We start from the raw sequence: 14,885 nt of genomic DNA, 5'->3' as shown, positions 1-14,885 counted from the left end.
TGTGTGCGTGCGTGTGCATGTGTGTGTCTGTGTGTGTGCGCGTGTTACACACCCTGGAGTTTTGAAGTGGCCTTTTAAACAACTTTTCTTGCAACCACTGCACTCTGACTTATGGTACGCTACCCGCTTAAATCAACATTGTAAAAACAATATAGGTAATGGGTCGCACATGCACAGCAAGAATGGATTTTAGCTATTTTTTTATAATTTTCTACATCACAAATAAATGGCAGATGTTTCGGCTCTCCGGCCTTGTCCTTTTTCCCCACTGACGTCACGTACTGTAACCCACTCCGGTGCAGCGAGAGCTGCTCACAGACGGCCCTGTTCATTTTGTTCGACAAAAACTGTGACTAAAAATGTTTAACCTTTTTGCTATCCTGGATTCCAACCTGATTTCGACAATACAAATTCACAGAATGCAGCGAATCAGGCTGGAACCCCAGGCTATGACCCAGGCTGGAAGGGACCCAGGCTAGGCTATGAGAGTGGTGACACTAGCTCATTCTATATCAATGGGATAGTTCCAATGTTTGGAACTATAGCCCGAGTGTTCCAATGTTTGGAACTATAACCCCGGTGTTTTAAGCATTATGTTATACTTTAGCTTCCCAACGTTTGGAACTATAGCCCATAGGCACCCGCTTTGTCTCAATGGGATGGTTCCAATGCTTGGAACTATAGCCCATAGGCACAGCGCTGTGTCTCAATGAGATAGTTACAATGTTTGGAACTATCCATTATATATATACATTAATCCATTCTTGACGGGAAACCCCGGTGTTTTAAGCATTATGTTGTACTTTAGCTTTGGAAAAATAGCAGATCTACAAGCTCGTAGCGCGGCACTCAAGCTTGTAGATCTGCATTTTTTTTATTTATTTTTTCAATGTGGCGCAAATCTTTTCAATTGGGGGGTCCGTGTGGGCAATATGTGTTTTTAGAAATTTTAGTAATAAGTGTCGACGGTCATGGACACTGGGTCTCACTTAATTCCTGGACTACAATTCCCATAATGCTTTGGTGCACTGCCCGCATCCTTGTGGATAGGGGGAGGGCTGTCTTACTGAGACAACTTGTAGTCCAGGAAGAAAGTGAGACCAGTGGTCCATGACATGGACACTTGGAAATACTAAAATGTCTAAAAACACATATTACCCACATAGAAACCCCCAGGAAAGTATTTGTTGTGTGTCCCTATAAGTCTAAGATAGCTTGGGCTCCATTTTCGTCACCGCTAAACCCCTTATCCCTGAACTTCTTTGCCTTTTATTTTGTATTTTGAAAAACATTTTTGAATAGTTCAACTAGCCAATCTACATTGACACGTTGTGAGCTTGTAGACCGGCCATTTTAACTATTGCAAAATAGTTTAAAAAAAAAATAAAGGCAAAAAAGTTTTGGGATAAGGGGTTTAGCAGTGACAAAAATGGAGCTCCAAATCTTCATATTACTGGTCCTCACTAATGCTTATTATAGGATGCCACTATTTTCTGTGCTGGCAACTTGGTGAGCTATGTAGGTGGCAAAAATCCAAAATGTGACGGTTTGTGTTGCTGGTTTGAATCCCAGGAGCCCAGGCTGGCGCGTGTGCCCCCAACCCCCACCCGCAGGCTGTTCAGTATCCCAGACAGCAGCACTTCTGCAGACAGCGCCACCAACAGGTGAGTCCACGCCATGGCATGGCATTATGCTGCAGGTGAAAACAAAAAAAGTGTCTTTACCAGTACTGTAAAAATAAGCTCCTCTTTCACATCCATTGTAAGCTTGATCTACAAGCTTACAATGCATCACTTCGTGACCTCGTTGTAAACTTGTAGATCAACTATTTTTAAAAGTATACATACAATTTATTTTTAAAAATTGCAGTAATTTGTTGGTATATATTTTTGTCTTATCTCCCCTGTGCACTTTTTTATTACGAAGTCTTAAAGGCAAACATAAATGTAAATGATATTCATAATGTTCCAATTTCCGATTAAATCACAATTCAATCGTTAATGGCAATAATTTGTGTGACAATGAATTGTCAACTTAAATGTGTAATGGTGACAGCCATAGAAGTTAGAACTCTAAACATTAGTTTAAATGTGTAATGGCGACAGCCATAGAAGTTAGAACTCTAAACATTAGTTTAAATGTGTAATGGCGACAGCCATAGAAGTTAGAACTCTAAACATTAGTTTAAATGTGTAATGGTGACAGCCATATAAGTTAGAACTCTAAACCTTAGTTTAAATGTGTAATGGCGACAGCCATAGAAGTTAGAACTCTAAACATTAGTTTAAATGTGTAATGGTGACAGCCATAGAAGTTAGAACTCTAAACATTAGTTTAAATGTGTAAACAGCCACAGAAGTTAGAACGCTAAACCTTAGTCTAAATGTGTAATGGTGACAGCCATAGAAGTTAGAACTCAAAACCTTAGTTTAAATGTGTAATGGTGACAGCCATAGAAGTTAAAACTCTAAACATTAGTTTAAATGTGTAATGGTGACAGCCATAGAAGTTTAGAACTCTAAACATTAGTTTAAATGTGTAATGGTGACAGCCATAGAAGTTAGAACTCTAAACCTTAGTTTTGTCACACCATCGCTAAACACGGGTATATTTTGCCCAATGTAAAATATTCCTTTAAAAATATTTCTCAGCAAAATACAGGTGTATTGAAGTACAGCAATAGATGTTAACTTGAAGTACTCTTCTAAAATATGAATGTCTTTTCACAAAAGCAATCTATTTTTTTTTTTAATACGTGGGTATTATTTTAAAAAAAAAAACATTCCACCCATCCCTGGGACATGTGAGAATGGTCCAGTGAAAAGAAAGAAAAAAGCCCATTGTGGGTGTATGGGATTTTTCTCTATCATTCCATCACTAAACACCTGCCTGAAGAAAAAACACTGCCTCCCCCTGGCCAGCCCGAGCGCCTGATGGAGGGGAAAGGAACTGGTTGGAATAACGCGTTCCCTCCACGCGCTACATCCGGCCCGGGAAACTCCCCCCTGTCATGTGAAAAGAAGCAGCTTGCATGGACTCCTCATGCATAGAAGGAAGCATGAGGTCAGTCCGCTGCTCTCCCCAGATTGGCAGAGGAAGTGTAACGCCCATTAGATCATTGACACTGGGTGAAACAAATCGTTTTGATGAAAATTATTAAAAAAAGAAAAAAACAGGGAAACAAACCTACCTTCTATGATGTCACCGAGCATCATGGAGGTAGTGAAAGACCAACGTACCTCAGACGTCATTCAGCAACGTTATGAAAATCACACTAACATAATTGTCCGAGTGACAATCACCCGTGTTTAGTGTTCTGGGGCAGTGGTTCCCAAAGTGGGGCCCGGTGACCCCCAGGGGTCCTTGAGGGAGTTCCAGGGGGTCCCCAGCTAAATGATAGGTTGGAAGCAAATGGACCCTTATGGCTCTGTAACTCAGACAGTGTAAAAACTTAACCATTTGTACACTTTGTACACTTGAATTAACATTGATTTGACAATATAAATTGGGGGTCCCAAAGTGATAGAAATGCCATTAAATGGGGGGGTCCGCATATAGACTAATGCATGTGAAACTGGGGGGACCTTGACATTAATCTGGTTGAGAATCACTGCTAGAGCCGTAAAAACCTTCTCTTTTGATACTACGCTTGACGCCATTGCCTTTCGATCGATCAAGCCATAATGCTACTTATGCGTTGGCATCGGGCAGCTGTTGTTGTCATGACAATCTTAGATCGTCGTCGCCATAATAATCCATTCTATCTGTTTCTTTCAAACGCCTGTATCTCCTATTCCTTTGTCCCAGATGGAATTTTTGGTACTCAAAACAACGTTGCTTTGACGGCACGGAGCCGGCGAAGTGGAGCCCTCCAGTGTCCCGGTATAGACCCATCTTGTAAACAAGGCCTGTCCAGGACCTGTTCCACTTACTTACTTACTTAGGTTATGTTCACTTCCGGTAGTCTGGAAATGTGGCTTTTCAAAATAAGTGGGAAAAATGCTGGCGTGAATTAGATCCTAATTTTTCAATAAATGCTAAGTGTCGAGTGTTTTTTTTTTCTTCTACCACCACTGGGCGACGGGGCGTGTGCATGGTGTATTACCGTGTGTCACCACTGGGCGTGTGCGTGGTCGGTGTATTACCGTGTGTCACCACTGGGCGCGTGTGCGTGGTCGGTGTATTACCGTGTGTCACCACTGGGCGTGTGTGCGTGGTCGCTGTATTACCGTGTGTCACCACTGGGCGTGTGCGTGGTCGCTGTATTACCGTGTGTCACAACGTGTGTGTCTCTCTCAGCTGGTTGAGCCGTAGCTCTTCTTACACCCGCCGCCTTCACAGTAGCCAATCAGGGAGCGACTTGAGTGGCTCCGCCTCCTCCTCGTCGTCCAACACCTTCCTACCACGCAGGTCAGTCATATGCCCCTCCCTCCCTCCCCCCCCCCCCTCCCCCCTCCCTCCTCCCCCCATCCCAGACCTGTGTTGATTGGATGTTGGCATTGTTGTTTACACAGCTTTATTTTTTTTTATTTTTTTTGCGTTGCCACAGACATGCATGGAGTTGTTTTGCTGTAACAAAAAAGAAAAAAAAGACTTGTTTGTGTTGTTGGCGTAGTTTTACTCTGACTCGTGTAATTTTTTTTGTTTGTTTGTTTGTTTGTTTTTGTCTTTTTTCCAGCTCGTCTTACGGGAGGAGACTGGACGACCCGGCAATAAGCTCCGCCCCCAGTGGCCTCAACCGGCTCAACAACCTCGTGTCTCAGAGGTACCGTTTACCGTGGGGGTCCGGGGGAGTTGCAGGGGGTCCGTGGACCCCCAGGGCTCATTGAGTGAGCTCCAAGGGGTCCCCGGACCCCCACTCGGAGTTCAATTAACATTGATTTTACAATATAAATTGGGGTCTCAGAGATAGAAATGGCATCAAATGGGGGTCCGTAGGTACTAATGAAGGCTCTGTTCCATTCTGGTCAAACAGAGTTAATGACACTAATGAAGGCTCTGTTCCATTCTGGTCAAACAGAGTCTATGACACTAATGAAGTCTCTTTTCCATTCTGGTCAAACGGAGTTAATGACACCAATGAAGGCTCTGTTCCATTCTGGTAAACAGAGTTAATGACACCAATGAAGGCTCTGTTCCATTCTGGTAAACAGAGTTAATGACACTAATGAAGGCTCTGTTCCATTCTGGTCAAACAGAGTTAATGACACCAATGAAGGCTCTGTTCCATTCTGGTCAAACAGAGTCTATGACACTAATGAAGTCTCTTTTCCATTCTGGTCAAACGGAGTTAATGACACCAATGAAGGCTCTGTTCCATTCTGGTAAACAGAGTTAATGACACCAATGAAGGCTCTGTTCCATTCTGGTAAACAGAGTTAATGACACTAATGAAGGCGCTGTTCCATTCTGGTCAAACAGAGTTAATGACACCAATGAAGGCTCTGTTCCATTCTGGTCAAACAGAGTTAATGACACTAATGAAGGCTCTGTTCCATTCTGGTCAAACAGAGTTAATGACACCAATGAAGGGTCTGTTCCATTCTGGTCAAACAGAGTTAATGACACTAATGAAGGCTCTGTTCCATTCTGGTCAAACGGAGTTAATGACACCAATGAAGGTTCTGTTCCATTCTGGTCAAACAGAGTTAATGACACCAATGAAGGGTCTGTTCCATTCTGGTCAAACAGAGTTAATGACACCAATGAAGGCTCTGTTCCATTCTGGTCAAACAGAGTTAATGACACCAATGAAGGCTCTGTTCCATTCTGGTCAAACAGAGTTAATGACACTAATGAAGGCTCTGTTCCATTCTGGTCAAACAGAGTTAATGACACTAATGAAGGCTCTGTTCCATTCTGGTCAAACAGAGTTAATGACACTAATGAAGGCTCTGTTCCATTCTGGTCAAACAGAGTTAATGACACTAATGAAGGCTCTGTTCCATTCTGGTCAAACAGAGTCAATGACACTAATGAAGGCTCTGTTCCATTATTGTCAAACAGAGTCAATGACACTAATGAAGGCTCTGTTCCATTCTGGTCAAACAGAGTTAATGGCACTAATGAAGGCTCTGTTCCATTCTGGTCAAACAGAGTTAATGCCACTAATGAAGGCTCTGTTCCATTCTGGTCAAACAGAGCTAATGACACCAATGAAGGCTCTGTTCCATTCTGGTCAAACAGAGTTAATGACACTAATGAAGGCTCTGTTCCATTCTGGTCAAACAGAGTTAATGACACTAATGAAGGCTCTGTTCCATTCTGGTCAAACAGAGTTAATGACACCAATGAAGGCTCTGTTCCATTCTGGTCAAACAGAGTTAATGACACTAATGAAGGCTCTGTTCCATTCTGGTCAAACAGAGTCTATGACACTAATGAAGTCTCTTTTCCATTCTGGTCAAACAGAGTTAATGACACCAATGAAGGCTCTGTTCCATTCTGGTAAACAGAGTTAATGACACTAATGAAGGCTCTGTTCCATTCTGGTCAAACAGAGTTAATGACACCAATGAAGGCTCTGTTCCATTCTGGTCAAACAGAGTTAATGACACCAATGAAGGCTCTGTTCCATTCTGGTCAAACAGAGTTAATGACACCAATGAAGGGTCTGTTCCATTCTGGTCAAACAGAGTTAATGACACAAATGAAGGCTCTGTTCCATTCTGGTCAAACAGAGTTAATGACACTAATGAAGGCTCTGTTCCATTCTGGTCAAACAGAGTTAATGACACTAATGAAGGCTCTGTTCCATTCTGGTCAAACAGAGTTAATGACACCAATGAAGGGTCTGTTCCATTCTGGTCAAACAGAGTTAATGACACAAATGAAGGCTCTGTTCCATTCTGGTCAAACAGAGTTAATGACACTAATGAAGGCTCTGTTCCATTCTGGTCAAACAGAGTTAATGACACTAATGAAGGCTCTGTTCCATTCTTGTCAAACAGAGTCAATGACACTAATGAAGGCTCTGTTCCATTCTGGTCAAACAGAGTCAATGACACTAATGAAGGCTCTGTTCCATTCTTGTCAAACAGAGTCAATGACACTAATGAAGGCTCTGTTCCATTCTGGTCAAACAGAGTCAATGCCACTAATGAAGGCTCTGTTCCATTCTGGTCAAACAGAGTTAATGCCACTAATGAAGGCTCTGTTCTATTCTGGTCAAACAGAGCTAATGACACTAATGAAGGCTCTGTTCCATTCTGGTCAAACAGAGTTAATGACACTAATGAAGGCTCTGTTCCATTCTGGTCAAACAGAGTTAATGACACTAATGAAGGCTCTGTTCCATTCGCGTGTGACAGACTCACTCAGGAAGCGACGGAGAAGAAAGAGCAGCCCTCCGTCACCACCTCCTCGTCTACATCTGGAAGCACCTCCTTCTCTGGAACAGGCACCTCCTCCTCCACCACCACATCTGGAAGCACCACCTCCACCACCTCTGGAAGCCTCTCCTCCTCCATCTCCTCCACTGCAGGCGACACGGAGACCAAGCAGAGACGCAAGTGAGTGAGAGAGATCTGGAGCAGAGTAAAGAGGGGTGCCCGTGGTGGTACCTTAAGCCGTTCTGGACGGGAACCCCTTTTGGTGTTTTAAGCATTATGTTACGCTTTAGCTATTGAAAAATAGCGGATCTACAAGCTCATAGCGCGGCACCTAGTTCTGCTATTTTTTTGTGAAAATGTGGCACATATCTTAGAATATTCAGAGCGAACGTTTTTTAACTCAAATCGTTGCTTCTGAGGGGGTCACTGGAACAACATATTTTCAGATGGGGCTCGGCGGCCAATTACATATGTTTTTGGGGGTCCTTGACATGAAATATTGAGCACCACTGACACATAAGTATTTCAGGATTCAGAAGACATTTTTTTAAATGTCGATGTCAGGCCTAATTTGGTTTAAGCCCAATTCCAATCCCCCAAATATCGACCACTCGGCTCACTCGCACTCAGTCACTCCAGTGTGGAGGTGTTATGGTGAAATTGGTGACCTTGGTGAGGGAGTGTAGGATGAAGGCTCTGTATGTCCTCCCGGTGGGGGCTCCTCACTGGCATGTGAGCCAGTAGGATATGACAGTGTGTCCTCCCTGTGGGGGCTCCTCACTGACTGGTGAACCAGTGTGATATGACAGTATGTCCTCCCGGTGGAGGCTCCTCACTGACAGGTGAACCAGTAGGATATGACGGTATGTCCTCCCGGTGGGGGCTCCTCACTGGCGGGTGAACCAGTAGGATAAGACAGTATGTCCTCCCGTTGGGGGCTCCTCTCTGACAGGTGAACCAGTAGGATAAGACAGCCGTGACGGCACACCAAATGGCCCACCCAACTGACTACTTAACACGGCAGCTGTTTGAAGTGCCACTTAATTTTCAAGTGCCCTCCGGATCTAAAAAAAAAAGAACCAGTGAATCAGTAGTACGTGTAAATGCTTTAGCTATTGAAAAATAGCAGACGACATGTGGCGCAAATCTTTCAATATATGTATTCTTTCAGAGCGAACATTTTTTTAACTCTAATCTTTGCTTCTGGGAGGGAGAACTACATATTTTGAGTTTGGGGTCGGCGGCCAAGTACAGATAATTCTGGGGGAACAGTTTGAGAACCACTGACATAGAAACATGACATTTCGTCAGGATTTATAGAATGCATTTGTAGAATCGTCCTCAGGTCTAAATGGGTTAATGTCAGGGTAGGCTGGCGCTGAGCCAGGCATGCGTTTACATGTTTAGTTGGATCACAATAACAAATTATGAAAGGAGAAGCGACCGACCGGCGGCTGTCCTATCCACCCATGTGGCTCTTCCTCTGGGCGTGTCTAGAAACCGTAAGCGTCCTTATATAGACAACTAGTGGCCAGGAGGCTGAATTACACCGGCATACATGTAGTATATATACACAGTTTATATATATATTTTTCTTTTTGCTCTATAATGTGATGGCGATCATAAAATCCATTTCTCAGGTGGGTTTCCAGGTCCACTTGTCCTTCCTGTATCCGGTAGGAGTTCTCTCATTCTCCCTGATTGGATAAAAGTGGTATCCCGGTTTGTTGAATATCAGCAATAATTGCTTGCAAGTGGTGCGAGTAACAGCCGAGCTACCACCGAGCGCATGTGCACGAGCCATGCATACCCACACTTAAAATAGGACTGGATCCATAAACGCACGTTGGAAAGCCTGGTGTGGCTTGGCATTAATCATTGCACATGGTGATGATGTGAAGGTGGTCTGTAGTAGTGGACAGCTAGTCTCTACAGTGGACAGCTAGTCTCTACAGTGGACAGCTGGAGAGAGGAGTTGCACCAGTTGCACTCAGTTCACACAGGTGTGATTTTTACCAATACAGGTAGTCGGGACAGGGGATGATTGTGTGGCGCTGGAGTTTTTTTTGTTTTGTTTTTTTAATCAAACGCGTGTCGTTAGCCGGGGGGAAAACAGTGGACATGGTCCCTAAAGCCAGCTGTGGTCCATCAAGGCGGATTTCAGTGCTGCCAATTTCTGTTTTAAAGCATAACTCTCAGATATTGTGAGAAATAATTGTTTCTGACTGTTTTCCCTTGTTTTGTGTGTGTGTGTGTGTGTGTGTGTGTGTGTGTGTGTGTGTGTGTGTGTGCGTGTGCGTGTGTGTGCGCGCACAGGTCCTACCTGACACCAGTGAGGGATGAGGAGGCAGAGGCTCAGCGTAAAGCTCGCTCCCGACATGCTCGCCAATCGCGCCGCTCCACTCAGGTACAGCCGTCTGCTTATCATAAGCCACTTTTCTTGTAAATATCGGTTGTTGCGGGTCGTGTTTAACTCTTCTTACCGTCCTAAAAACTACAATCCAATATTGACCTGTAGTTATCATGTTAGATAGATAGATACTTTTATTTGTTTTGTGCCCAGCAGTCATCAGGATATATAACAAGAAAAACACATTACACACACACTACAAACAGATACACACACAATACATTGACAATACAAGACAAACCGCTGCTCCTCTTGCAGAGAGAGGGGGAAACAATTAACTAAATGCTAATAAAAGGCTACCAGTCGTAGTTCCAAGAGGCATCACATTGTATGCACGGAACTGAAACGGGGCCTGCTTGTTCATAAGTCCTTTACTCATGGGAACAAACGATCTTGGAGCCCTATAGCCTGCAGTGTTGTTTTCGTCGACTAATACTAAGACGGAAAATGTTTGACGAAAACCTAATGAAAACTAAGCTATGATGACTAAAACTATGGACAACATCGATGATGTTATGGAGTATGTTCTTATTAACCAACGATAATGAGCCATACCAGGAAACAAAAGAAAAAGTCAATGCATGTCTCCATCGATGGAAGAGACACGTTATACTGTCTCAATGGAATTCCATGTCAGCTTGGAATGAATCGTTGTACCTCTTTCCTTCAGTAGCACAACCAAGGGTGCACGCTAGCTTTTTTAATATATATTTTTTTTATTTGTCATAATTTGTATAAATCTGCCGTCATTCATCTTTCCGTTCGCCCCCGGCCATGCAAAGTGAAAACGGGGCACATTTTCAGTTCAGTTCACACCTTTGAATATATATTCTTTTAACTCAAATCTTTGCTTCTGGGGAGGGGGTCACTGGAACAACATATTTTCAGATGGGGGTCGGCGGCCAAATAACATATATTTTTGGGGGTCCTTGACATGAAATTGTTTGAGAACGACTGACACAGAAACACAGATTTTTTTTGCCAGAAAACTGTCATGATTCAGAGGACATTTGTAGAATCGTTCCTAGGTCAAAATGGGTCAAGTGAGGCGCGAACTCTTTGATTTGTGACACAGGGCGTGACGCTGACAGACCTGCAGGAGGCGGAGAAGAGCATGAAGACCACGGAGAACAACAACAAGGACACGAAGAGCACGGAGAACAAGGACAGCAAGGACACGAAGACCTCGGAGAACAAGGAAAACAAAGGGAAAGAGGACGACCGGGAACAGGACAAGGACAACAAGAAGAAGGCGGAGGAGGGGGTATGTCCAGTGTTTTTTCCGTCGACTAAAAACTATGACGAAAAATGTCCGTCGACTAGCTTTTTTTTCACTGACGGAAACTAAATGGAAACTAAATAAAAACCAAGCCAAAATGTTATCGACAATTTTGTCAAGAAATAAAAACTAGACTAAAATGTTAGGAAGGAGACTAGTGGACAAGAGATCCAGTATAAGTCATTTTACACCTGGTTGCATGCTGAAAATAGACGATCTACAAGCTTGTAGATCGTTATTCGGCTATTTTCAGCAAGTGTAAAATCAGCCATTACGATTTACGACGGCATCAAGGCCCACCAAAATACATTTTAGTCGACTAAATCTACCGTAGATTTAGTCGACTAAAATCACATGACATTTAGTCGACTAAAACTAGACTCACACTAAAACATTCCAGCTGACTAAAAATGTGACTAAAACTAAAATCAAAATTTGTTGCCAAAAACATCTTCATGCCATGATGTCATACTGGGTTTGTGTTGTGATGTCATTGTACGATTGCTTCAGTCTTTGTCCATCCACTGTCTGTCTGTCTGTCTGTCTGTCTGTCTGGGGAATGATCAAAGACTCACATTCAAGTATTTCTCAAAACCCGTAAGGGCTACAGTTATCACACTCGGAAGGGAGGTTTAAAATAATTATTAAAATCAATGCAATAAATAATTTCAGCAGTCGGCCTCATGGTGGCGCTATAACAGGCCACTTTTACATTTAACTTTATAACTCTTGAACCGTTAGGTCATAAAAATCTAAATGTATTTTTGCCTGGATTAATTTCGCCTCCCGTACTACTTGCCTCTGACGCGACATACCAAAGCCTACACGGGTTGCGCAAGACATGCGCTGTGATTGGCCAGTCGCTGTGATTGACAGCCTAACCCTAACCTTAACCTCAGTAAAACTATACCTAACCCTAACCTTAACCTCAGTAAACTTAACTTGCCCGGGGGCGTGGTTATAAGCACAACCCGTGTAGGAATTAGTATTTAGCGCCTCTTGACACCAGACTGATTACTGATTACAAAATACATACAGTACAATAAAATTATCTATTAAATTGCATCACCCACATCATTTGGTGTTCATATATTCAAACGGGTAAGGACTACTCAATATAAAACGCCTTAAGACGAGTATACTCGTCTGAGGCACCAGGCGGTTTTATTTGATACGACGAGTGAGTATACTCGTCTGTAGCATCCAATGTGTTTTAACAGGAAGTGAGCTGGCGGTCTCATGTGATGTCATACTGGTTTGTGACGTCATCGTGTGCTAACCGGAAGTGAGCTGGTGGTCTTATGTGATGTCACTGTGTGCTAACAGGAAGTGAGCTGGCGTTCTCGCATCGCCAGCTTGCAGAAGTCAGACCTGCTGGGCCTGACGCAGCCTGCCGGCACGCCACGCCCCCAGACTTCCGACACGCCCCGCCCCCAGGCCTCCGACAAGAAAGGTAGCGTGGAGAACTTTATTGTGACTGAACTCGCCGCAAAACGGCCGCTATGGGCTACAGTGGTGTGCACTTGATAATGGCAGGGGCGGTATTCCTGTGGTACGACATTTTTCATGGTACCACTTTATTCTATGCCGTCACCACTACATGGTGGCAGAGAGCAACTAATGCTCATACACATACGGGGCTGCTTAACTGGGTGGACTATTACTTTATAATCAAGAATGAAATCAAGTCATTTTGAGGCAGAAACAAGCTTTCCGTCTACAATATATGAAATATAACTCCCAGGAATGGCACATAATACAAAATGCAGGGGTTTCATTAGCCATATGGATACATTGAGTGGGCTATTAAATATATTCAAATATAGGCCTAACGTTCCTTAACCTCCCAAAATGCCTGTTGTTAAGGAAAGGGGTAGGATGAATTCAAAAGTTATACACAACCACATTTATTCTTAGTGCCTCATGCGGGAATCGAAACCCAGGCTCTGATTTGCAAGCTCACTGACACAACCCACTGCTCCATCAACTGGTTAGTTGGTTACTGTATGTAGTTCCAAACTTTGGATCTACAACAAAGCAGGGCGCTGTGGGCTATGTAGTTCCAAACATTGGAACTACAACAAAGCAGGGCGCTATGGGCTATGTAGTTCCAAACATTGGAACTACAACAAAGCAGGGCGCTATGGGCTATGCAGTTCAAAACATTGGAACTTTCTCATGGAACTTCCTCATTCCATTCTTACAATGGGATTCTATGCTAGTGACGTAACTCTCTCTATGGGTCTGGTGTGTCCACTCACTGTCCACCCTGATTATAGCCGATTGGCTGCTAAGGGAAAAAAGGGGGGGGGGGGTGTCATGTCCGAGCTGATTGGCTGCTAAGTGAAAGGGGGTGTGCCCTGTGTCAGATGGCGTGGTGGGTACAGGGGAGAGCGAGACGGAGCGATGGGCGAGAGAGAGCCGAGAGAGGAGGCGAGCGCGGGCCAGGAGGAGAGGACAGCGCACTGGAGAGGTAATTATGAATTATAACGATATCAATTGAATCACTGGATAGCTACATACACTTACTTCTTCATTATAATTATATAATTTTCACTCAACAAATTATTCACCACTTTCATTAAACTAAATGGGTTAAATCATTCAACGCCAATGATGTCTTTTGATGCCAATGGCGACCTTTTGACAGTCTTTTGATGTTTTTTATTGATTACGTTTGATCACGCTCTTCACCACCGTATGAATAACGCTGGGTTGCTAGGCCACCCGAGAAAGAAAAAGGAAATTAACCTACGAGTGGAAAAATTCAGCCTCCATTCGGCCTCCATGTAAACTGTCTCATGGGGGGGCTTATTTTTATGCCCTACGCATGCGTCGTTTCATTCAGGGCTCATTATTCTGCCCTTTCATGACGACGCCAGGCCCAGGAAATAACTCCCAATGCATTTTCCCCATAGACATTTCAAAGAGTATTTATTGAAAGACCTTTTAAGCGTCGTACAAAGCCAACTCGAGTTGTGACAAATCATGACAACAAACACAACATTTTGGACCAAACAAATAATTACAAAGAAGAAAAAATAAATAAAAAATATTCTTTCTAATTATTTGTTCGGCCCACACTGTGGGCACTGTGGGTTGCCTTTTTATATGAGCAGTATATGAGGCATTGAGACAGGTGTGTTTTCTGTCTCTCTCTCAGAGTGACGACAACGAACCCAGCGGAGAGGACGAAGTGTCTGGTAGCACCGCAGATACACAGGTGTGTGTGTGCATGTTTGTGTGTGTGTGTGTGTGTGTGTGTGTGTGTGTGTGTGTGTGTGTGTGTGTCTGTTTGTGCGTTTGCGTGCGTGCAGGGCTCCAGACTAACTTTTGTCACAGGTAGCACGGGTGCTACCTTTTCATTTGGTAGCGCCACCACAAATTAGGTAGCGCCATTTTTTTTTTAAATTTGTATAGCGTGGTATTAATACATGACCTTATCATGCCCCCACATCGGGCGCCATTTATTTATGTAGTGGTTTCCACCATTAAAGGTTTGAATCATAAAACCACCTACAAAGGTCACTGTGTAAAAAACGGCAACCTACCTGGTTATACTTCAAAACACTGTAAATGGTTTCAACCCAACACAAAGTCAATAAAGGCAATACTTATTCCACACACAGAAAGTCAGTTTAAGGTTTTGTTGAAAATGTAATGCAGTCAAAACCTTAAAAAAAACTTTTTACATTTTGTAAAACATATATTTTCCTTGTCTTCATGGCCAACTTGTGAAAGCTGCATGCCTTTATTGTGAAGGCAAAAGTTCGTAACCCTTGAAGGTTTCAGAAATGCCATGAAAGCAAAAGTTTAAAGCCTCAGTCTGTGATTTCTTAACCAAGTGTTATGCTTTAGCTATAGA

The 14,885-nt window shown here is 43.3% G+C and overlaps 1 protein-coding gene across 1 annotated transcript in view; it reads left to right on the top strand.

The window, feature by feature from the left end:
- LOC308313868 (protein phosphatase 1 regulatory subunit 12A) overlaps nucleotides 1-14,885 on the top strand; it is a 64,273-nt gene that overhangs the window by 39,277 nt on the left and 10,111 nt on the right. The window contains exons 12-20 of the mRNA XM_080761195.1: nucleotides 1,573-1,664; nucleotides 4,300-4,410; nucleotides 4,679-4,765; nucleotides 7,311-7,511; nucleotides 9,648-9,738; nucleotides 10,817-11,005; nucleotides 12,347-12,473; nucleotides 13,390-13,493; nucleotides 14,184-14,243. Of these exons, the coding sequence (XP_080617321.1) occupies nucleotides 1,573-1,664; nucleotides 4,300-4,410; nucleotides 4,679-4,765; nucleotides 7,311-7,511; nucleotides 9,648-9,738; nucleotides 10,817-11,005; nucleotides 12,347-12,473; nucleotides 13,390-13,493; nucleotides 14,184-14,243 (1,062 nt within the window). The remainder of the gene's footprint in view (nucleotides 1-1,572; nucleotides 1,665-4,299; nucleotides 4,411-4,678; nucleotides 4,766-7,310; nucleotides 7,512-9,647; nucleotides 9,739-10,816; nucleotides 11,006-12,346; nucleotides 12,474-13,389; nucleotides 13,494-14,183; nucleotides 14,244-14,885) is intronic.

The sequence above is a fragment of the Protomyctophum bolini genome, assembly GCF_963924005.1.
Source record: "Protomyctophum bolini genome assembly, chromosome: 4".
Classification (NCBI taxonomy): domain Eukaryota; kingdom Metazoa; phylum Chordata; class Actinopteri; order Myctophiformes; family Myctophidae; genus Protomyctophum; species Protomyctophum bolini.
Note: the sequence above shows the minus strand (reverse complement) of the source record. Positions and strands in the feature narration are given on the sequence as shown.